This window comes from Odocoileus virginianus, chromosome 15, assembly GCF_023699985.2.
Source record: "Odocoileus virginianus isolate 20LAN1187 ecotype Illinois chromosome 15, Ovbor_1.2, whole genome shotgun sequence".
NCBI lineage: Eukaryota > Metazoa > Chordata > Mammalia > Artiodactyla > Cervidae > Odocoileus > Odocoileus virginianus.
Window position 1 is genome coordinate 1,364,541 of NC_069688.1, and position 22,423 is coordinate 1,386,963.

Sequence of the window (22,423 nt, forward strand, 5' to 3'; positions counted from 1 at the left end):
TGGACTTGTTAACACATAAATAATAAACTTCTGTCTCTGTAAATTTAACCTTATTGGGATGGAGTTTCACTTCTAATTTATACTGAATTGTTTTTATTTGTTTTCTCTAAGTTTATTAAGGTGATTTTTTTTTTTTTGCTTAGTTAAAATCTGGGAGTTATTTGTTGCTCGTGTATCAGAGTATTTAGGATAACTGAACGTTTTCCTTGTAGTGAAATTAGTGGGCATTACACTATTAGATTGTTTAAAATGCATAAAAGACAAAATGGGGCTTATGTCTTGGGAGGCTGAAAGTTCTGCAAATTGTCTGTGGATAATTAATTCAGCAAAAATTGTTGGTATTTGTTATTTCCAGTTTTATTTTCATTAGCAGTGATGCAACTTTTTGCTAGCACCTTTTCCTGCCATATTATTACTGAAATTCTTATGCTATTTGGAGGATGTTACTGCAGCGAAGTGAAAGGTTGTCCATAAGACTTGACATGGCAGGTCAGCCAAGCTGTGTCACACTGTGAAAATGTAATCTGCCATCATTTTGGAAACAAGGTTTTACAGGAGAGGTATGCTCATTTAAAATAAAACTAGAGGTGAATGTTTGGGGGAATTAGTCTTGAGCAGGTAGAACCGTTTGAGATGATAGCTAGTGGTAGTAGATGGGATAGTTATTTTTGCAATTACAGGAGCCTTTTGTGTGTCAGTTGTGACAAGTGAGTTAACACCTGGAGCGGTCTGTCTTGTTTTAGTTTGAATTCATCACTTGACTTTTGAACCTAATCTATTTCATTGGTGTACTAAATATTTGTGGTTGTGTGTTTATGGATACACATGTTCCATATGTTGTGCCTCTTAACAAATTAAGGACAGATAAGGATTGTGCCATTTATTTCTTCAAGCTTTTCGTGCCAGCCATTTTGTGTTCTGTATCTGACAGTGACTTTGGGGGGCTGGACTGTCTCCATCTGCTTCCTGAAGCCCCCAGGTGGCTGCTCAGGGGGCTCCGGCAGTGGTGGTGGTGGGGGCTTCTGGTGAGAGCCAGGGCGTGAGCGGCAGGACTGGACCTCCCTGGGTGCCTGCTCAGCCCAGGCACCGCATCCCCACCTGTAGGCTGTCTTCTGCCTCCAGCTCTGTGGGTGTGTCGGGAGGAGCCCTGCAGGCCTGCTTGTTTATCACTGTGTTGGCTGAACACTGTCTTGGAGCTCAGCCTGTCTTCTGATAGCAGGGCCCTTTTTCTTAAGCATATTGTTTAAGAATTTCTTTTTTAATGTGTCTTTGGTGGTGAAATCCTGCTTTTGTCATCTTGTCATTTCCCTTATTTTGCATTATTCTTGGAAGGTAGCTTTACTATATTCACAGTTCAGTCGCTAAGTCGTGTCAAACTTTGGAACCCCATGTACTGCAGCATGCCAGGCTTCCCTGTCCATCACCAACCCCTGCAGCTTGCTAAAACTCATGTCCATTGAGTCGGTGATGTCATCCAACCATCTCATCCTCTGTCATCCCCTTCTCCTCCCCCCTTCAATCTTTCCCAGCATCAGGGTCTTTTCAGATTAGTCAGTTCTTCGCATCAGGTGGCCAAAGTATTGGAGTTTCAGCTTGAGCATCAGTCCTTCTGATGAATATTCAGGACCGACTTACACCTTTAGGATGGACTGGTTTGATCTCCTTGCAGTCCAAGGGACTCTCAAGAGTCTTCTCCAACACCACAGTTCAAAAGCATCAATTCTTCAGCACTCAGCTTTCTTTATAGTGCAACTCTCACATCCATACATGACTACTGGAAAAACCACAGCTTTGACTAGATGGCCCTTTGTTGGCAAAGTGATGTCTCTGCTTTTTAATATGCTCTCTAGGTGGGTCATAACTTTTCTTCCGAGGAGCAGGCGTCTTTTAATTTCATGACTGTAGTCACCATCTGCAATGAATTTGGAGCCCAAAAAAATAAAGTCTGTCACTGTTTCCATTGTTTCCCCATCTATTTGCCATGAGGTGATGGGACCAGATGCCATGATCTTAGTTTTCTGAATGTTGAGTTTTAAGCCAACTTTTTCACTCTCCTCTTTTACTTTCATCAACAGGCTCTTTAGTTCTACTTCACTTTCTGCCATAAGGGTGGTGTCATCTGCATGTCTGAGGTTATTGATACTTCTCCCGGCAATCTTGATTCCAGCCTGTGTTTCATCCAGCCCGGCATTTCTCATGATGTACTCTGCATATAAGTTAAATAAGCAGGGTGACAATATACAGACTTGATGTACTCCTTTCCCAATTTGGTACCAGTCTGCTGTTCCCTGTCCAGTTCTAACTGTTGCTTTTTGACCTTCATACAGATTTCTCAGGAGGCAGGTCAGGTGGTCTCTTGAAGAATTTTCCAGAGCCACAGGGTCAAAGTCTTTGGCATAGTCAGTAAAGCAGATGTTTTTCTAGAACTCTTTTGCTTTTTGGATGACCCAATGGATGTTGGCAATTTGATCTCTGGTTCCTCTGGCTTTTCTAAATCCAGCTTGAACATCTGAAAGTTCACGGTTCACATACTGTTGAAGCCGGGCTTGGAGAATTTTGAGCATTACCTTACTAGCATGTGAGATGAGTACTATTGTGCAGTAGTTTGAGCATTCTTTGGCATTGCCTTTCTTTGGGATTGGAATGAAAACTGACCTTTTCCAGTCCTGTGGCCACTGCTGAGTTTTCCAAATTTGCTGGCATGTTGAGTGCAGCACTTTCACAGCGTCATCACTCTATTCACAATTCTAGTCTAATTGTGGTCTTTTCTCTGTACTGTTTCCTGGGTTCTATCTTCTACTGCAGCTGTTGATCGGCCCTTCCAGGGCTGGGGTCACGGTGTGGCCGGGGGTGGTGCTCTGTGCTCACTGAGGCAGTGGTCACTGAGGATGGGTAGCCAGGGCATCTGGTGACTCAGCACCGCCCTTCCTACTGGTTTTGCTAGTAGCCTAGAGTCACTTAGAAGTGTAAATATTTTTTCTCAGTATGGAAAAGAATTATACACGAGTGCAGAATGTTACTTGTTCTTTATTAGTTTATCCTGGGTTCTCTTTTTCCTTGCCCATAAGGAGAAAAACTGAAATAGTCCATATAGCTTCTTAGTTTCTGCCAGAAAATTTATGGACAATCTCAGTAATTTATAACATAGTGAACCTTCAACTTTACCACATTTCAAAATAGCTATTTTCAATTATGAAAAAAAAAAATCAGCCCCAACTTTGGAGAGTGGGAAAAACACAATCTAAAACTTTTTGTACTTTTTCTTTAAACCAACTAAAGAGTTAATCAGTGTTTCTTTCTATGTCTTTCCCACTCTGGAAGAACCATGGTGCCTTTTCTGTAGGCAGAGGGGAACCCCAGCCCCCAACCCCAAAACTTGGCCTCCTGGGGCCTCACAGTGCAAGGGCGCATTCTGGAGTGCACACAGACGGTTCTTTTACTTATGTTTCTGATAAATCAGAGACAGGAGTCAGATGGGATGTGTTAAGAAAAATGTTTTGTTACCCAACTTAAAAATGGCATTGCTAACAATGAAGATGAAACCAAAATAAGCTAACAATACAGTGTTAGAATTATGGTTCCTAATGTGACATTGTAGAAGCAAGACTTAGGTACCGATGATTCTTCTCCATAGTACAGAATTGTACTGTGAACGTATTTTAAGTAAGTCACGTAACTTTCAGTTCTGCTCATTTCCTCATGAAGTGGTTTGCTTTTGAAAGAAAGGTGTCTTGCTGTAGTCGTTTGTGTAACTGTTTCTTCTCTGTTAGACTAAGCTGTGTTGATGTAGGGAGCTCCTGGTATTTCTGGCACTTAGCAGTATCTCCTGCTTATTAGATATTCCATCGGTATTTCCTCAGTAAATTGTGATTTAAAATTAGCCAAGGTTAATTCTAATTGTGTATTGTTTTCATTTCTTTTTTAAATTGTCCTTCTTGTCAGTAGTGATCTAGTGCTTTCTTTCTTTCTTTCTTTCTTTTTTTTTGATCTGGTACTTTCTTTAGCTGCCTGTGATAATATATTGATGCAGGGAAAGCTCACAGATTTGGCATGAATTGATTGACAGTGGCTTAACCGGGATAGAAGGTTATTTCTCTTTGTGCCAGGCAGTCAGTGTTCCTCATCACCAGGGCTCCAGGCCCCTTGAATCTTGCCACCCATCCATCGTCCGTAGATGCCACCGGATGGCCTCGAGTGAGAGGTGTATTAGGAAGCAACAGCAGTTTCTCCTGAACTTAGAGGATTTTAACATTTATCCATTTGTAAGAAACGGTAAGGTATCATTTTAAAGGTTAAGGGACCTTAGTGGTATTCTTAATGATACTCAATTCTTGAGAGTTTGGGGGTGAGGATAAGATAGGGATACTGTATGATAATATGCATTATAGTTATATTTTAAAGTTGATTTTGGTTTGCTTTTTTGCCTGAGCTTTAAATCTGAGAGGAATGATGTCCGCGAAGTATTAATTAGTTAAAGCAACAGACAAGGTCTGAATCTTCTCAGAAGTAATGCCAAAGGAGAAACAAATTTATCCTTGACATGAGAATTCATTTATAATAAACTTAATGACTTCCCTCATAGCTCAGTTGGTAAAGAATCCGCCTGCAATGTAGGAGACCCTCGGTTGGGAAGAACCCTTGGAGAAGGGAAAGGCTACCCACTCCAGTGTTCTGGCCTGAAGAATTCCGTGGACTGTAGAGTCCATGGGGTTGCAAAGAGTTGCATACGACTGAGCAACTTTCACTTTCACTTAACATGTGTGAATAAAGTTTTTCCAGCCTTGGGCCTCCCGAAGCTGGCCCTGGCCTTCCCCGTCTCCATGCATTAGCCTTCCCTTATCACCTTTCTCAGAGCACCTCCTGAGTCTGCTATCCACCTGCCCACCTGCCTGTGTCCCCCCCTTCCTCCCCATTCTGCTCGTGGCAGCATCAGGTCACACCTGCTTCTGCTCAAGACCATGGCTGGTCAGCACGTAGACTAGACTCTCACCAGCCAGCAGGGGCAGCCGTGGTATTTCCAGAGGAGGGGAAACCGCCCCCATAGGGTTCTAGGTCCTTAACACTCCCTCATTCCCTCTCAGCACCACTGTTGTCGGTATTAATTAGCGTCCCCGTTTCACACGTAGGTCTCACCCGGTCGACCAGCATTAAGTCACCGCCTTTAAGGTCCTTCAGGCATTAAGGTCCATCCTTCTGCAGAGTCGAAGTTCCAGGGCAGAACTCTGCATAAAGCAAGTTCCTGACAAGCGAAACAGGGAAGAAAATGCTCAGGAGTAGCTCTGGGGTGTTAGTTTACCTTTTATGTGCTTATTTTGCCACTTCCCATAGTGATTAGCTCCCTAATCCTTAGGATGCAAAGTTCGTGTCTTGTTAGGAGGCAGCAAGAGAGGGAAGAACTTGGGTGGACACTTTCCCCTTGTTCATATCTGAAAAGATAAGAAAGGGAAGTTATAAGCAAGAGTGATTAGAAGAATGTTTGGCACGCCAAGAGTTATATGAGTTTGCTGATCAGTAAAACCAGTAAACAGTGTATCATGGGAGCTGAGTGGGGATTTTCTAAGGATGTGCTAAACATCGTCATCACCATCATCATCATAGAACACCAGGACTTAGCAAGGAGTTTGCTGGTTTAGGTCCTAACTAGTAAAGTGTGAAATAGGGGATTAAATGTCTGGATATGGGGTCAACCACATAAACTCTGACTTGTTTTTTGTCGTTTTGTTTGTAGTACCTGCTCACTTACAGTTAAGGGCAAAGTCATCCTTGTTTTGTTATATTTTTATTCATTTTATTTTTTTAATGTAAAAGATACCTGTATTTTACTTTTCTCCATGATCCTTTTGTATTTTCTGTCTCCTGATAATCTTTTGCGTCCAGAGGCTTTGCTTCATTTTACTAGCATGATTGCCACCTAGTGGCCAAAAAGCCTGGTTCATTTAGTATCCAAAGTATCAATAAGTAGAAACTTTGTTGTTCAGTTGCTCAGTCATGTCAGACTTTTTGTGACCCTATGGGACTGCAGCACTTCAGGCTCCTCTGTCCTTCACTGTCTCCCGGAGCTTGCTCAGATTCCTGTGCATTGAGTCGGTGATGCCGTCCCATCATCTCATCCTCTGTCATCCCCTTTTCCTTTAGCCTTCAGTCTTTCCCATGAGAAGTAGCCATTCTCTCCACCTGTTTTCTCAGTCAGACTGCCGTGAGGCACTTGTTATTAATGGTTGATTTTGTAGCCTGATCTAAAGAAAATCACTGGGACTTCCAACATGTCTTCACATTCAGTTTTTTGATCTTAGGCCAATCACTTAATTTCTCTTTGTTTTGCTTTCTGTGTGAAACTTAGATTTTAAACATCGACTAATGTTTATTTTTAAGGATCATCAGATTTTAGGATTAATCTAAGGTATTTAAGCATCCCTGGTATAACTCAAATCTTTTTCTAATCAGGCTAGCCTACTTTCTATACAAATATAGCATTACCCAACTGGAATTGAGGTTTATAAGGCTAACTTTCAAAGAGTGTTAAAAAAAAAAAACCAGTTTATTTACACATTGTAAAAGAGGCAGTATTTTAGAGGGTTTGCAATAGTTAAGGGTTACAAAAAGATTTTCTGCCTAAACCAACTTGTCTCAATGTTTTCTGCACACATTTAGAAAATTACTTGTCCCAACTGTTCCATGACTATGCCAGTCATTTGGAGCTTTAATATATATATTTCCTTCTTGAATAATGTGTGAAAGGATAAATAATTTAAACTTCTTTTATGTTCTTGCAACAGTGTCATTATATATACTGATTTGGTGGTATCATTTGTTAATTCACTTCTTTCTGTATTTCAGGAAAGATGTTGGTTTGAAGCGGTTTTTCCCTAGGAGTTTACTGGATTCAGTCAAGGTAATTGGCATCCTCTTTGTCATCATCAGATGACCATGTTAGGCAGATACCTCCTCCGTGCCACGTGGTTTTCCCTCTTACCTGTAAAAGTCTTAATGTAAGAAGCTGACAGTTACTCTAGTCATATTCATGGAAAGTAGGCTTTTAAAGGTGTAGCTTTCTCCCAGAAAACCGTTTTGTATCTTGATTGTGTGTGCACTCAGCTAAGTACAAAACCAGGAGCGTTGTGTTCACAGTGGTGAACGCACCACCTCAGTCTTTACAGTGTCAGGTTCAACTCAAAGAAGTAAAGCAGCAGCAGGTGAAGCAGCCACAGGTGCAACTCGGTGTGTGTGTGCGTGTGCTTGCTTGCACAGACATGCACTCTGAAGGTCTGTCTTCTCTTGACTGGTGGACGTTCCTTCCTGTTAGTAACTTCTTGCAGAGTGCCAGCTCCTGTCTCTGTTTGCAGCTCCCACCACAGGGGAGGGGACATCGGGGACGTGATGTGTGGCTCCCCAGCCCTTCCAGAACATGGTTGAGTGCGTTGTGAGAATACAGCTGTGTGTCAAGTTAGAGTCCAGCTCAGAGGAGCTCTGCCGTCTCCTAGCCTCATGGTTTTGGATCTGGTTTCTTACTTCCACAACAAAGGAAATAGTATTTTGTAGGGTTGGTATGGCTACTTAGCACCTCAGGGTGTGTGTGCACATCAGTGTGTGTGTTAGTTGCTCAGTCGTGTCCGACTTTGCAACCCCGTGGACTGTAGCCCGCCAGGCTCCTCTGTCCATGGGCTTTCCCAGGCAAGGATACTGGAGTGGGTTGCCATTTCCTCCTCCAGGGGATCTTCCTGGCCCAGGGGTCACACACACATAACACAAGTACCTGTCACTGTGTAATTTATAAACTGTGGAGCTGTGGCTGTTGCTGATGTGACTTTGTGTCACAGAGGTCACGTTCCACACTGGAGCAGCCATGTGGACACCGTCCCGTCCACTGAGACCCAAGCACAGTGGTTCAGAAAGCTGGCTCTGGAGCCAGCCTGCCTTGGTGAAGGTTCTGACCCAGTGGCCTTGAGTCGCGTGGGGCACAGAAGCCCGCCCTGTGCGCCCGTCTGCCCTTTGCTGGGTGGACTGGAGGGGAGATGCTCCCGAATGTCAGACACCGTTTTTCAGGGCATCTGCCCTGTCACTGGGCAGAAGAGCACAATGCCCAGTGTAGCCTTGGAAAGCAGGAATGGGTGTGAAAGTGGCTGTGTCACATTGCTAGTCCCTCCAGTGGTCAAGTGTGAGTCCCGGGGCGGCCTCAGAATTGTGCAGAGTCTGCCCAGAGCTGTGTACAGATAAGCAGTTACCCCAAGAGGTATGACTGCTGGCATTTGGGAGTCCAAGAAGTTATCCTGCTTTCAAAACGGGTCCTCATACTCCAAGCAGGGCCCCCAGGTGCAGGCCTCAGGTGCTGTGATGTAAGTGTCGCTGAGGTGAGAAGCCCCATGCTGCAGCTTCCCGTTTCTCTCAGACTTACCTGTAGAATGGCCTGGTCAGTTAACATTTGCTTCTCCAAGAGCCTCTTTGTGTTATATGCCAGTCCCCTACATATCTGGGTTTCCAGAAGATCCTTTGTAGTTAATGCTGACACTGAAGTGCCAAAAGTTTACCTTATATTTGATGAAACTTAAGCTATGATTGATTGATGGCAAACATGATTGGGGTGTATGTGCCTGATTATTAAGAATAATTTATAAGATATTTAAAACTTCTCTCTCTTTGATCTTAGTGCCAGAGGCACATTTTAAAAAACACCAGACCAGTAAAACTAAGTCAGTGCAACATGAGGGAACTGTCTACAAAATTCTGATTATTACTCCAGAAGTTTCAAGGAGCTGTGGCAGCTGGGGGTAGGGGGATGTAAGTGTGGCATGGGGGCCTGGAGCAGCGGGGGCAGCGGTGGGCAGACAGGAGGGTCTCAGGGCTCCTGGCAGCGCTGGTTTCTTATTTAACAGATGTGCCAGTGTCATGTGAATTGTTAACTTCAGGGCGTGGGGTGGGGTGGGGCAGTCGATGGGAATTCTGCACTGTCTTTACAGCTCTTCTGTAAATGTAAGCTTATGTCGCAAATAAAATAGCCAGATTTCAGCTTATTTGAGTATAATTCACAGTAGAAATCTAATTTCAGGACTAGAAATGTTATGAGATCCACAGTTAAGTATCGCTACTTCAGAGTAATAGAGTGGTTTCCTAGGCCCCTCCCAGGAGCACTTAATTTAGTCATCATTCCTGTTCCCGTGGTGAGCACAGAAATGCCTGGCTCAGCACTCACTCATCCTCTCAGTCCTGGCCTCTGCATGGAGATATCCCCCTGGTCTGGACCCATGTAAGGAGGCTGGAAAGGAGGCGTGCTTTAGACACACACGCACACACACACAGAGACTGGAAAGGAGGCGTGCTTTAGACACACACACACAAGGAGGCTGGAAAGGAGGCGTGCTTTAGACACACACACACACACACACAGAGACTGGAAAGGAGGCGTGCTTTAGACGCGCACACACACACACAGACTGGAAAGGAGGCGTGTTTTAGACACACACGCGCACGCACACACAGACTGGAGAGGAGGCGTGCTTTAGACAGATGCACACACACACACAGACTGGAAAGGAGGCGTGCTTCAGACACACACGCACATACACACAGAGACTGGAAAGGAGGCGTGCTTTAGAGACACATGCACACACAGACTGGAAAGGAGGCGTGCTTTAGACACACGCACACACACACAGACTAGAAAGGAGGCGTGCTTTAGACACACACGTGCACGCACACACAGACTGGAAAGGAGGCATGCTTTAGACACACGCACACACAGACTGGAAAGGAGGCGTGCTTTAGACACACGCACACGCACACACAGACTGGAAAGGAGGTGTGCTTTAGACACACGCACACACACACACAGACTGGAAAGGAGGCATGCTTTAGGCACACACAGACTGCAAAGGAGGCATGCTTTAGACACACACGCACACACACAGACTGGAAAGGAGGCGTGCTTTAGACACACACGCACGCGCACACACAGACTGGAAAGGAGGCGTGCTTTAGACACACACGCACACACACACACACAAGGAGGCTGGAAAGGAGGCGTGCTTTAGACACACACGCACACACACACACAGACTGGAAAGGAGGCGTGCTTTAGACACACAAACACAAGGAGGCTGGAAAGGAGGCGTGCTTTAGGCACACGCACACACATACACACTGGAATATGACTCAGCTGTAAAAAGAGGGAAATCTTTCCATTTGCAACAACATGGATGAGTCTTGAGGACTTTGTACTCAGTGAAGTCAGACGGAGAAAGATAAATACTGTATGACCTCACTTACATGAAAAGAAAATGAAAAAAGCAGCAAGCTCATAGATACAGAGAACAGGAGTTGGGACATGGGGGTGAGTGAAATGGGTGCAGGGGTCACAAGGTGCAGACTTCCAGCTACAAGTAAGTCCCGAGGATGTGACGTGACGCACGCTGACTGCAGTTATTAGCAGTGTCGCATATCTAAAAGTTGCTCGGAGAGTAGGTCTTAAAGGTGCTCATTATAAGAAAAAAAAAAAGTGTGACAGTGTGAGATGGTGTGTTAACCAGACATTGTGGCAGTCAGTTCACAGTATTGATGTATCTAAATAATGAATTATTATGTTGTATACCTGAAGCTAATACAACCTTGTATGTCAGTTACAGTTCAGTTTAGAAAAACACACTTGATACTGTTAACGGATCTACAGTTAGCATCTGGTAGAGGGGAGATAACGTAACCCCTCGATTCCTTTTTCTTAGTGTGTTTTTCTTTTCTGGCATGTTTCCTTTAGGATTGTGTTAACCTTTTCATCCAGGAGGCCCTCGGAGGCCATTGTTCTACTAAGAGCAGCATCTGATAAATGTTAGGTTGACTAACATGGCGTTATTTCTGCTGTTCAGAAGGCTAAATAGCAACAATTTCTGATGATTCATCCTAGTAATACTGCCTTATTCTCTCTGTATATGAACTGGTTGAAAACCAACTAGCTGACATTGATAGATGCCTTGTTTCAAACACAGAGAGGATATTGAAACCCTGTAAATAGGGAGGTATATTTATTAATATCAAGAAATTCTAGGGAGTCAGTTTTTGTAGAACCTTTTCCTTACTGAGAAAGAAGGAAAGAACTGATGCTTTCTAAGGCATCCTTCTTAGAAATGAATCTGGGGCTCCTCTCAGACAGCAAGGACTTTCTAGTTCTTGCCCAGCAGTGGTGCTGTAGGTGAGATCTTGGTCCTCTTGGGTGGCCACATTGAAGCAGAGACCCCGAGAAAGCTTAGGTACTCACTCCTGACCAGGCACCCCTCTTGGCTGGCGGCAAGCCAGGGCGTGGCCCTGTGTCCCGGGGAGCTAGCCCTGAGCGCGGGTACACTGGCTTCTGCAGCTCCTGCAGCTGCTGCTTGTTACTGTGCCTTCCTGCACCTTAGCCTGGTGGCATGTAAAATGTGGAATGAGCCAAAGCGAAAACTGTGATGGACATTCAGTAAACGTGACGCGTTTCACCCAGATACAGCTGGGTGAGACAGATTCATAAAACTGTAGCTCAGACTGTCTGTCTGCTAACACTGCATAGTTACTGTTTTCAAACATCTTTGCCCAGTTACTCAGAAGTTTTCCAGCAGGTTCAGTGATCAGGTGTGCTGTTAGTTGATCCCTTGCACGTCCGTGGCTGAGGGTTTTGGAAAAGAGGATAGGCCATCAACTGGACTCTGTTAGGTGTGGGGCAGATGACTTCACCCCTGCCCCCAGGGAGCAGCGCACGGCCCTTTGTGTCTCTGATACAGGGGAAACCGCAGCAGGAGTGACTAGAGGGGGTGGAGCTGGAGAGATTGGGCACCTCGAGGGACTTCAGGGTGCATAGCCAATCAGGACAGTCTCGTTGGCCCGGCCACGGAGGAGGGAGGTTCTCTTGGTGGCCCATCAGGTTTCAGGTGTCGTGGAGATCTCACGTGGGTGAGTGTTATGCTCCAGAGGAGAGTTGGAGACTGTTTGCACAGTCTGGAGTCAGAACGGTGGTTAGACGCCATCTCAGCCATGGTGAGAGCAGCCCTTTGCAGGCCCTGGGTTCGTGGCCAGAGCTTGGACGAGTCTTCCGCAAAATGTGCTCCCCAGATTTTTCTTTGCAGAGTGTCCACAGCTGACCACTCATGTTCTAGGCAACATTTGAGATTCAGTCCTTGCTGCCCTGGAACTCACTTTGCTTCTCCTCAGTTTAGCGTCTGTGGCCTCTTCAGATTGCCTGAGATCCCACCCCTGGCTTGCCTGACCGAGCCCCAGCCCTGGCTACAGCGCTGTCAACCTCCGGTGCCGACTTCTGCCCGCACAGCTCTCCCGCGGCCGCTTTACCTGTGGGATGTAACTACGGCACCCGGGACGGACATGCCGAGCCTCCCTGTCTCCCTCACGCGTGGTGTGTGTGCCCCTCCATGTGAGGCCCGCCTCCTGTGCTCTCCTCTGACGGCATCTCCACCACACCAGGCTGGCTTATTTTCATGTGCCTGTGTGTGTGCCCTGACGTGGGGTCCTCTGCACACTTCTGCACGGAACCTCCTCATTGCTGGGTCTTCACCTAGTTCTCTCATTATTCCTAAAGAATAACCTCTCAAAGGTTGTGGTTTGAAGGTGTTTGATTTCTGTTACCAGACTGCTTCAGAAAGGACATGTCGACTCCCCGGGCAGTGTGGAGTGTGTGAGGGCTTTCATCCTCCTCCTCTGCTGACCACAGGAGCCCCCTGTTCCGATGAGCCAGAGCTGAACTGTATACTTTAAAACTGTTGAAAATGATGTGTTAGTCACTCATTCGTGTCCGACTCTTCGCAATCCCATGGACTGTAGCCCACCAGGCTCCTGTGTCCATGGGATTCTCCAGGCAAGAATCTTCAGTGGGTTGCCATGCCCTTCTCCAAGGGAACTTTCCAACCCAGGGATTGAACCTGGATCTCCTGCATTGCAGGCAGATTTTTTTTTTTTAACCATCTGAGCCACCAGATGGTATATTATATGTTGTGTGTATTTTACTATAATTATTTTTTTAAAAAAGAAACAGAGCTCTGATAAATAATGATGTTTGATGCGTGCAGGTGGTATTACGTGGTGCTGGGGAAGAGATGTTCCTGGGTGTTGGTGGTTATTTCTGTGGTCTTCACTTACGGTTGACTCTGAAAAGGTGTTTATGATTATGTTTATCACACAGGCCAAAACACTAAGAAAATTGATCCAACAAACATTTAGACAGTTTGCCAACCTTAACAGAGAAGAAAGTATTTTGAAGTTCTTTGAGATCCTCTCCCCAGTGTACAGATTTGATAAAGAATGCTTCAAGTGTGCCCTTGGTGTAAGTATGGGGACTTCGTAATAGGGGACTCGGTGGGATCTCTTTGTCTTTTCCATGAATACCTCAGTTTCTGATTGGAATCTAATTTGTCATGTGTTTAACATGAGAATATTTTTCACTGTACAGTGGGAAAACAATATAAAAAGAAAATGTGTCAACGTGAGACTAAAACAGTCCTTTTTTAATAGCATGCCTGTGTTCATATTTAGATTTATTTTAATCCCAACCCAGCGATTCATTGATTAACAGTTCTCTCAGGGCTCGTTTACCTATGCACATAATCTTCCCAAAGAAACCATTGGCTGTGGCTCACCGGAATGAGCTCAGTCTGTCCATCTCTGCTTAGGCTCAGCAGACACTGCACCGTGGAGTTGTCCATGCATGTCTCCACGCTCAGTCGTGTCCGACGGTTTGTGCCTGGACTGTAGCCTGCCAGGCTCCTCTGTCCGTGGGGTTCTCCAGGCAAGAATCCTGGAGTGGGTTACCATGCCCTCCTCCAGGGGACCTTCCCGACCCAGGGATCCAGCCTGAGTCTCTCTGTGTCTGCTGTACTGGCAGGTGGTTTCTGTCCCACTGGTGCCACCAGGAAAGCCTGGAGTTGCACACATGTTGTATTCTTTGGTTTGATGAATAGACGTTTGTCCAGCCTCCCCTTTGGTCCTTTAATGTTTAAGTGGTTCTTTGTCTAAAATACCTCTTTTTCCTCCTGGTACCTTTGCCGTCACCTGTTTCACCTTCAAGTCAAGCTGGATTATTTCAGTAGAGCTGGCGATTGGCCCTGAGGAAGGAATCAGTTACCTCACAGACAAAGGCTGCAATGTAAGTGTGCTTCAGGTTGCCAGGGAGGGGCTGGTGCTTCTGGTATCTGAGAGAAGGAGGCCCTGAGCAGGCCAAGAGTCGAGTAAATGCGTGGGATTGGTCACCTGCATACTGATGGCTGTTGTGAAATGCTGGAGGGTGGGGACTGATGGGCATGTTGTGTCCACATGAGAAGAAAAATCCATTCCTCTTGGGAAATGAGCAGAGTCTCTGGTGGCGTGTCCATGTGGGAAGGGTCCTTAAGATGTGCCCGCCGTCTCCCCAGCACCATTACCCTTCAGAAGAACCCCAGAATGGGTCAGAGACATTCCTTGCTCATGGTGTGCTAGGAGTGGGCACGGGTCCCTCTCTCTGAGAGAAGCAGGGCAGAATGCTCCCTGAGACCGAGTCACCCGGAGAGTCAGGTCAGGGGCTCCCTCCCTCCTCCTCTGCATGTCTTCGCTCCGGGGCATGGGCAACCCCTCTTCCAGCCCCTGAAGGTAGAGCACCCCTCTGCCTCCAGGAGCACAGAGGGCAGACACACCCCGACCGTGAAGTGAGCAGGCGGCCCCGGCAGGTCCACGCCAGCTCCTCAGAGGGAGAAAGGCCCACTCCTCCTGGACGAGGTGGACAGTCAGGCTCCCCAGGCACCCTGTCTGGGAGGTGTCTCTGGAGAACAGGGTTGGAGGGGGACCACGGGGATTACACGGGTAGTGCACGAGTGTCTGGCATCTGTGGTCAAGTGTTTGCCTTTTCTTCCCAAAGCCCACACACCTGGCCGACTTCAACCAAGTGCAGACCATCCAGTACTCGAACAGTGAGGACAAGGACAGGAAAGGCACGCTACAGCTGAAGATCGCAGGGGCGCCCGAGGTAGGGGGTAGGAGATGGCCTCTGCTCAGGCTGTCGACTCAGCCGTGTCCAGCTGTGCCACCCTGTGGCCCGCAGCCCGCCAGGCTGCTCTGTCGATGGGATTCTCCAGGCAGGAATACTGGGTGTATCCTGAAACAATCATTACTTCTAAACTAGCCTTTTATTGAAATGACTGTTTGAGGATACAGATGAAGTTTTCATGGGTCATCAGAATCACAGCTTTCTCTCACGTAATGAGCATTACCTGACAAGTGTGTTTGTGTGCGCTCAGCTGCTCAGTCACGTCCGACTCTCTGCAACCCTATGGACTGTAGCCCGCCAGGCTCCTTTGTCCATGGGGATTCTCCAGGCAAGAATACTGGAGTGGGTTGTCATTTCCTCCTCAAGGGGATCTTCCCGAGGGCTCAAATTTGCATTTGCTGCTTGGCAGGCAGATTCTTTACTGCTGAGCCTCCTAGAAGCCCTGCATAACAAATTGTTGTTGTTTAGTCACTGAGTTGTGTCCAACTCTTTGTGACCCCATGGGCTGCAGCGTGCCAGGCTTCTCTCTCCTTCACTATCTCGCAGAGTTTGCTTGAATCCATGTCCATTGAGTTGGTGACGCCATCCCACCGTCTCATCCTCTGCTGCCTTCTTCTTTTTTTGCCTTAATCTTTCCCAGCATCAGGGTCTTTTCCAGTGAGTCAGTTCTTTGCATCAGCTGGCCAAAGTATTGGAGCTTCAGCATCAGTCCTTTGAATGAATATTCAGGGTTGATTTTCTTTAGAATTGACTGATTGATTTGATCTCCTTGCTGTCCAAGGGACTCTTTTATTTTATTTTATTTTATTTTTGGCTTAAACAGCAGATATTTATTTTCTCACAGTTTGAAAGAATAGAAGTCCAAGACCAGAGTTTCAGCAAGATTGGTTTCTGGAGAGGACTCTCCTCCTGACTTGAGCATGGTGCCCTTCTTGCCATGTGCTTACATGACCTCATCTTTGTGTGCACTCAGAGTCTGTTCCAGCACCGTAGTTCCAAAAGCGGCAATTCACTTAAAAACTATTGTAGTCTTTCTGTGGAAAAACTGGAATATATGAATTACCAAGAAAATCAACCTCTTAAAATTATGTAAATTCTGTAAACTGTACTGCTCTCTTTTATTTCCTGGACTGTGTTATATGTGATGTTCACTGTGTGTGTGTGTTGGGGGGTGTTAGGAGCGGCACACACAGGGCTACTTCGGCATGAAGCCCATTTGGGGCACTCCCCTGGCCCCACTCCACGCTGCTGCCTGGGCTTCACGCTGCTGCCACCCCTGCTGGGGCAGGTTTGTTCTCGAGGCTCCTCTCATCTCGTTCTTGCTCCTCCTGCTTTGGAATCCTGGCATTTCTGAGGCTCCGGGCAGTACATTTGATTCTCAGAATTAAACCAATGATGCCATGAAATATTGGAACCTTGAAATTTCCTGAAAATCTCTCAGTAATTTCCTGTCTGCACCATGTCCTCCTTTCTGTTTGCTGCCCCCAAACAATACTTAGGATGACACAGGCGAGCTGAGTTGTTCCTTTAGAAGGAAGTTATGAAGACTATGTGAGTTAGGACATAATTGTGTTCAAAGGAAAAATACCACTCTGATTATCTTCTGGATAACATTTAATGACAGGTCTTTTAGGAAATGTATCATAATTGTGTGTTTTGCCTTGAAAAAAGTGATTTCTAAGCTCTTAGGTAGAACATGCTCTGCATGCTCAAAATAATGAAATTCCACTAATTTTCTTCAAGGTTAGAAAAACTATGATGGATGCTTGATAAAACTCTACTCCACACTTGTCTAGTTTCTAAAAGAAGCCATAGTTGAGCTAATTTTCTAAGTTCTTAATTAGAGTATGCCTAAGGGGCCAGACCTTCTGTAGGAAACGTTTTTTTTCCCCACTTCTTTTTGTTCTAGAAAGTGACTCTAAGCGATTTAAGTGTCTTTTTCTTTTTTTGTCTGGCTTTGCCTTCTGTCACATATCCTAGGAATAAGATCCTTAAATACCATGCTGTCTTCTCACTGAGGCCTGATGACAGATCTCGTCTCACTCCCACTCTTCTCTGTGCTCAAGTGCGTCTCCATCTGATGTCACGGCACAGCTGGCCCTTTGAGGAGTGGAAGGAACAATGACCGCTCTCTCTGGCTCTTTTCCCCTGTCCAGCCCCTGACGGTCACGGCCCCGTCCCTGACCATCGCCGAGAACATGGCCGACCTGATCGACGGGTACTGCCGCCTGGTGCATGGGGCCACACAGTCCTTCATCATCCGGCCCCAGAAAGGTGAGCCACCCCCTTCCCACCCTCCTCCGCGCCGCCGCCAAGCTCACCTGCAGCCTGAGCCCTTCCCTCAGGGCACTCTGAACATGAAGAGCAAACAAATAGTTCAGCCCAGCATATTCCTGCTTTTCTAGGGCAGCGACTCAGCTCACAGCCTACGAACTGGGTTTGGACAGAGCTTAAGCACACATGGTTTGTGTTCAGACCCTTTTGATTTGAGCAACAGCCTTAACATGTTGTCTCGGTTACCATTAGTGTTTTTTAAATAAACTTTTGGGATTATATTCTAGGACTTTTTTTTAAAAGTCCTTGTAACTCATATAAATAAAGTCTCTTTCGTATTTTTTCTTAAAGCTCTCAAAAGCTTAGAGCAGTCAGTCCGAAGCATGATGTATTGCATCCTCGGAATGGGGCTGAGTCTCTGCAGCCTTTTGCAAAGTCTGTAAGATGCGGTGTTTCCGAGGGTTTGGATTTCTGAAACAAAACAGGAAAAAACCAAGCTTTGGAATTATATTGACCGATGGGTTCACATCATGAGTGCATGCCATCTGCTAAGTACTTAGCTTCCTGCGCCTCAGTTCTGTCTGGGAAGGCTAGAAGAGTGGTACTTGCTTCTGTGGTCTCAGCGGGAAGCAGAGCGGGAACAGCCTTCCGTGTGGAGGTGGCTTGGGACACGTACACACAGTGTCACAGACTTCAGAGCTGCTGCTCGTTTCCATGTGATCTTGATGCACTGGATGAGCCTTGGCTTGGGGATTGCTCGCCCTTAAGGAGGAGCAGTACCTGCTTTGTAGCGTGGGAGGTGGGTCCGGGTCCACAGTCACCCTCATCATACTGCCGCTCTGGGCAGGCGGACACAAGATCCCTGCCAGCACTCCCCTACCCCCGCCGTGGGAGGGACGATCAGAGGAGGAGTCGGGGAGACGTGAGGGACACAGATGAGGCCCCGCACTCCTGGTATAGACACTGCAGAGAGTCCCGCTGCCCAGCGGCCCAGTTCTCTGTGCTGACAGCAGGTGGAGGGCATGGGGGTGGGGAGTGAAGCAGAGGCATCACTGGGACCTTTGTTTAAACCTTTGTTAGTGTCAGATACTGAGGACAGTATCTAAAGCCATCAGCCAAAAAGGCCAGTAAGTGCATGAATTCCAGGACATGGATAATCGGGCAGAACTGTTTTTCCCACTATGATCAAACCAGTAAAGCCTATTTATTTTCCCCCTAAAATGGAATGTGTGTTATGATAGCTTCCTTTATGTGAAATACAGTAATGAAGCTTCTTTTAGAAATATCTAAAGGCTCCTCTCATTGAAAATTTTTGCATTCATGAGCTCTTGAGTTTTCATTTTGTGCTTTAAATGAAGGAGTATACCTTGCAAACATTGTTTAAATGTTTTGGGAAAGTTGTTTCACATAAAGATAGTATTTTGTTAAAAATGTTAAATGGACTATATCGCCTGTCTTCTTTTTGGTAAGTAATTGTTTTATTTCACTTTAATTTACCAAAATATTGTTCAATTTGCTGGTATATGAAAAAATAACATTCAGACATTAGGCATTAAATGTTTGAAGCTTTAACATCTTCTTGAGTTGGTTTTTAGTTGACTTTTTTCTTCTGTTGGAGGAAACATTTTGATATCAAATCTCATGAAATGAGATACGTTAAATTCTTCATTCATATGAAGACAGCATAAATGAAATCACTTCTCATAAAAATCTAATAGGACCAGGGTTTTTATCAATTTTATGTGGTCTTTATAGAATTAATTATTAAGCCTGATAATTTATTCTAAATCACAGCATATGTACTTGTGACTATTTTATAATAGATTCCTAAAGTGAAGTTATATTGCCTAATTGAATATAATAAAGTCAAATGTTTTTAATGGATTATAATTAGAAATATGTGGACAGGAACACATGTACACTTTCTGATTTAGTTTCTTAAAACGTCAAATAAATGTAAAACATCTTTCTACAACTCTAATCCACCATTTTCCTGGTACATGCTTTAAGGAACAGTTGCATACATACCCATCTGTTCTCTAGGTTATGAACTGCTTCATGGTAAGCAACATGCATGGGTTTGTGAGTGTAACAGTTCTAAGTGATGTCTAAGTTCTACACATGAGTGCTGATGTGCCTAGGTGTATTTTGTTAGCTCTGTGATCCACCATAATTGCTTCAGTTTAGAAAGTGCTTTTATAGGTGGTATCACTGGGGCAGAAAACTGTAAGAGTCACAAGCCATGTACCTGAACCAGCTTCCACCGGAGTTGCTATGTGACCTGGGGCCTTCTTATGGGGCCTTATCTAACTTTTCCTTTGACTTAGAGAAAACTCAGTGGCAGTTTTTTTCAATTTTTAGTTACATTCTCCTCATAATTTCACATTACCAAGACAAGAGTAACCCTTTTCCCAGGGAGCCAGGGGACTGGTGGGACAGCTTTACCACCAGGTCAATCCAGATAAGAGAGATTAAACCAGGGGCTCCATGCTTCCTGGTTCACTAAGGATGGGTGGGGAGCACGTCTCCTCAGCCTCTGAGCAAGTCCTGAGCTCCCCTGTGATGCCCCGGCCAGAGCCCAGCTGTCATGGCAGGGGGCCGGCCACCATGTGGAGGCCCCAGCACCTCCCCCAGCTGCGTCCCCAGGCTCTGAGGTGGCTGGCCCCTCGGCTGCCTGGGGGCTGTGTTCCTCCTGCAGCTACAGAGCCGGTGGGTTTGGAATTTCTGTGTTCCCTGTATAGGTTTTGGAGTTGCCAAACCTATGCAGGGTGTTCAGTCTTTATAAAGAATGTTTGCTTTGATTATGAAAAATTCTTTCTCTTCTAACGTCTCCTGGGAAGAACAGCTTTCCTCTGTTTCCTCAAAACCTTAGCCTGGTTTTGAGAGGCAGTGCCTTTCCTATAGTCTGCACCTGCAGACAGCATGTTTGTCATAAATACTGAAAATAAAGCTGTGATAGCCCATCACAGGCATATACCAGCTTCGTTTAAAGGGTTATTGCTAAAATTCTGGGGTAGGACTCATCTTTCTCTGGTTTCTACATACAGTCTTTTCCACAGGAGCCTCATCTCTCTCTCTCCATTTTTTTCCGCAGAAGGTGAGCGGGCTTTGCCATCGATACCAAAGTAAGTACCGCCCTGTGTGCCTTGTTACTGCGTGGCATGAGAGACTGAAATTCTCCATGCTTTATTTAATATTTGCGTGAGTAATCAAATTTCTACATGTATGATTAGGAAACCAGAAAACAAGTATTTCCAGAAAGAAATCAGTTGTAAGTCATCTAAAGTATTTAGGTTTTTTTTTGTTGTTGTTGTTTTAATTCATTTATTTTTTTTTTGAAGGATAATTGCTTTACAAGTATTTATGTTTAGCCAAGAGTGTAAAGTGAATCTTCCCTTGAAGTTCAGGAAGAAGCTCAAGAATAGTGGTGATAACAGGAGAGAGGTCTGTTGTCAGGTGGTTACTTTATAGGTGGCGACAGTCTACATAGAGACCTGAACGTCAGTACCATTCTGGCTCTTTTACAAGTGAGAAAATTAAAGATATGCAACTTATGTTAATTTTAAAATGTGTTTGTGTCACAGAATTCATAGTAGATACTTTAATCTATAAAAGTAAAGAAGGCCTGAGCTTCTCTGTCCTCAGCCAGCATTCTAGGGATTGGGGAGCAGATGAAAGGCACCATGCTCACAGTCAGACACGCAGCTGGGTGCTGAGCGCTCAGAGGGAGGGACTTGAGGAGATGCCCCGGGCGCTGCACGTGGGGCTAAGGGAGCAGAGCCTGGGCGCCTCTGACCTGTCGCTCCCTCTCCTCCACGGCCAGTCCCTGCCGGTCTCTCCCTTTCTTCTTCCGAGCTGTCAGGCCCATGCACTTCACCTGCCCATCGCCCTCCCCGGTTGTTAGCTGTTAGCACCTGTCTGGGCTCTGCTAGCAAGACTCCTGTGTTGGGATCCCCAGGACCACCCCGTGCAGGGATTCTCTAGAAGGAATGCCCAGGACTCGGCGCATAAAGGCTCTCGTGGCTATGCTGCATGACAGTCCAGGGAGAGCACAGCAGCATGGAGTCCAGAGGGGCTGGGCAGCCCCGGGGGCTTTCTTTCAGGGCCGCAGGCAGGACATGTGGAGAGTGGTCTCCAAGGGAAGCTCGTGAGAGACTCGGCGCCCCACCTTTATGCAGGCCTGGTCACGTGTGCACATTGTGCTTGGCATGTGCCCAAATTCCAGTCTCCCCAAAGGAAGGCAAGAGTTCAGCATGGACCGTATTGTTTGTACCATTGGTCTCAGGACGGGGAGCTGTCCTGATCAGTAGGGATGGTGGGAACCTTCCTCGACACCAGCCAGGGGCCAGTGTCAGGACAGCATCTCAGCCCCCTGGCTCCCATCCTCTGCATGCCTGTCGGTCTTTGCTACAGCGTTGGGAGGGAGCTTTCCTCTCGAAGCCCCTGTGTGGCTGCTGCTGCTCCTAGATAAACGCCCACATCCTTCAGCCATCTGGGGAGATGCTGTGCGCCGTCCCCACACCCCCTCCGCCTCGCTTCTGCTCCCGCGCTCACGCTTCAGCCACACTGAACTCCCTTTGGCTCCTGGAGCCCACGGCCCTCCTTCTCTCTAGCTTGCCCTCAGCGGGGCCCTGCTCAGGTCTCACCCCGCATCACCTCATCTGAAAACCCCCCATCACCCCAGTCCCAGAAGCAGCCCTGTGTTTTTCCGTAACTTATCTGGAGTAACAGTCACCTCTCTGCTGCTCTCACCCTCAGGCCTCACTGATGGCCGGGGTCAGGGGGTGTGTAGACCTGACACTGGGCAGTATCTGGCACCCAGTAGGTAGCTGGGCGGGTGAGTGGTGGGGTGGGTGAGACCAACTCTCTCAGCTTTTAGGCTGTTTCACAAACCCAACAACATTTAATAGATATGTATTAATGTTATAAATTAATGGATATTAATTTATTAAATTTATTAATGCTTATTAATTATTAAAAATCATGCAAGGAATTAGTGCTTATAGTATCTTCAGTTATAGAAAGTCTTTGAGAGATGACTTTGTGGATTAAATACACAGGAATTGTAAATACAGACGTAAACGTGAGGAGTAAGGGAGTAGGTTAGAAGTGCTAACAGATACTAGAAAGGAGCAGAATTTCCACAAATCACAGAGCAGCAGATGTGTT

General features: G+C 46.1%; 1 protein-coding gene across 14 annotated transcripts in view; it reads left to right on the forward strand.

Annotated features, from left to right (window-relative positions):
• PTK2 (protein tyrosine kinase 2) overlaps positions 1-22,423 on the forward strand; it is a 197,316-nt gene that overhangs the window by 104,140 nt on the left and 70,753 nt on the right. For all 14 annotated transcript variants that reach the window (XR_011491385.1, XM_070476928.1, XM_070476927.1 and 11 more), the window contains 6 exons: positions 6,838-6,892; positions 13,148-13,288; positions 14,030-14,107; positions 14,852-14,959; positions 17,137-17,254; positions 20,349-20,379. Coding sequence is in view for 13 of the 14 variants with exons in the window: in XM_070476928.1 (XP_070333029.1) it covers positions 6,838-6,892; positions 13,148-13,288; positions 14,030-14,107; positions 14,852-14,959; positions 17,137-17,254; positions 20,349-20,379 (531 nt within the window). In the remaining variant the exon portion in view is untranslated. The remainder of the gene's footprint in view (positions 1-6,837; positions 6,893-13,147; positions 13,289-14,029; positions 14,108-14,851; positions 14,960-17,136; positions 17,255-20,348; positions 20,380-22,423) is intronic.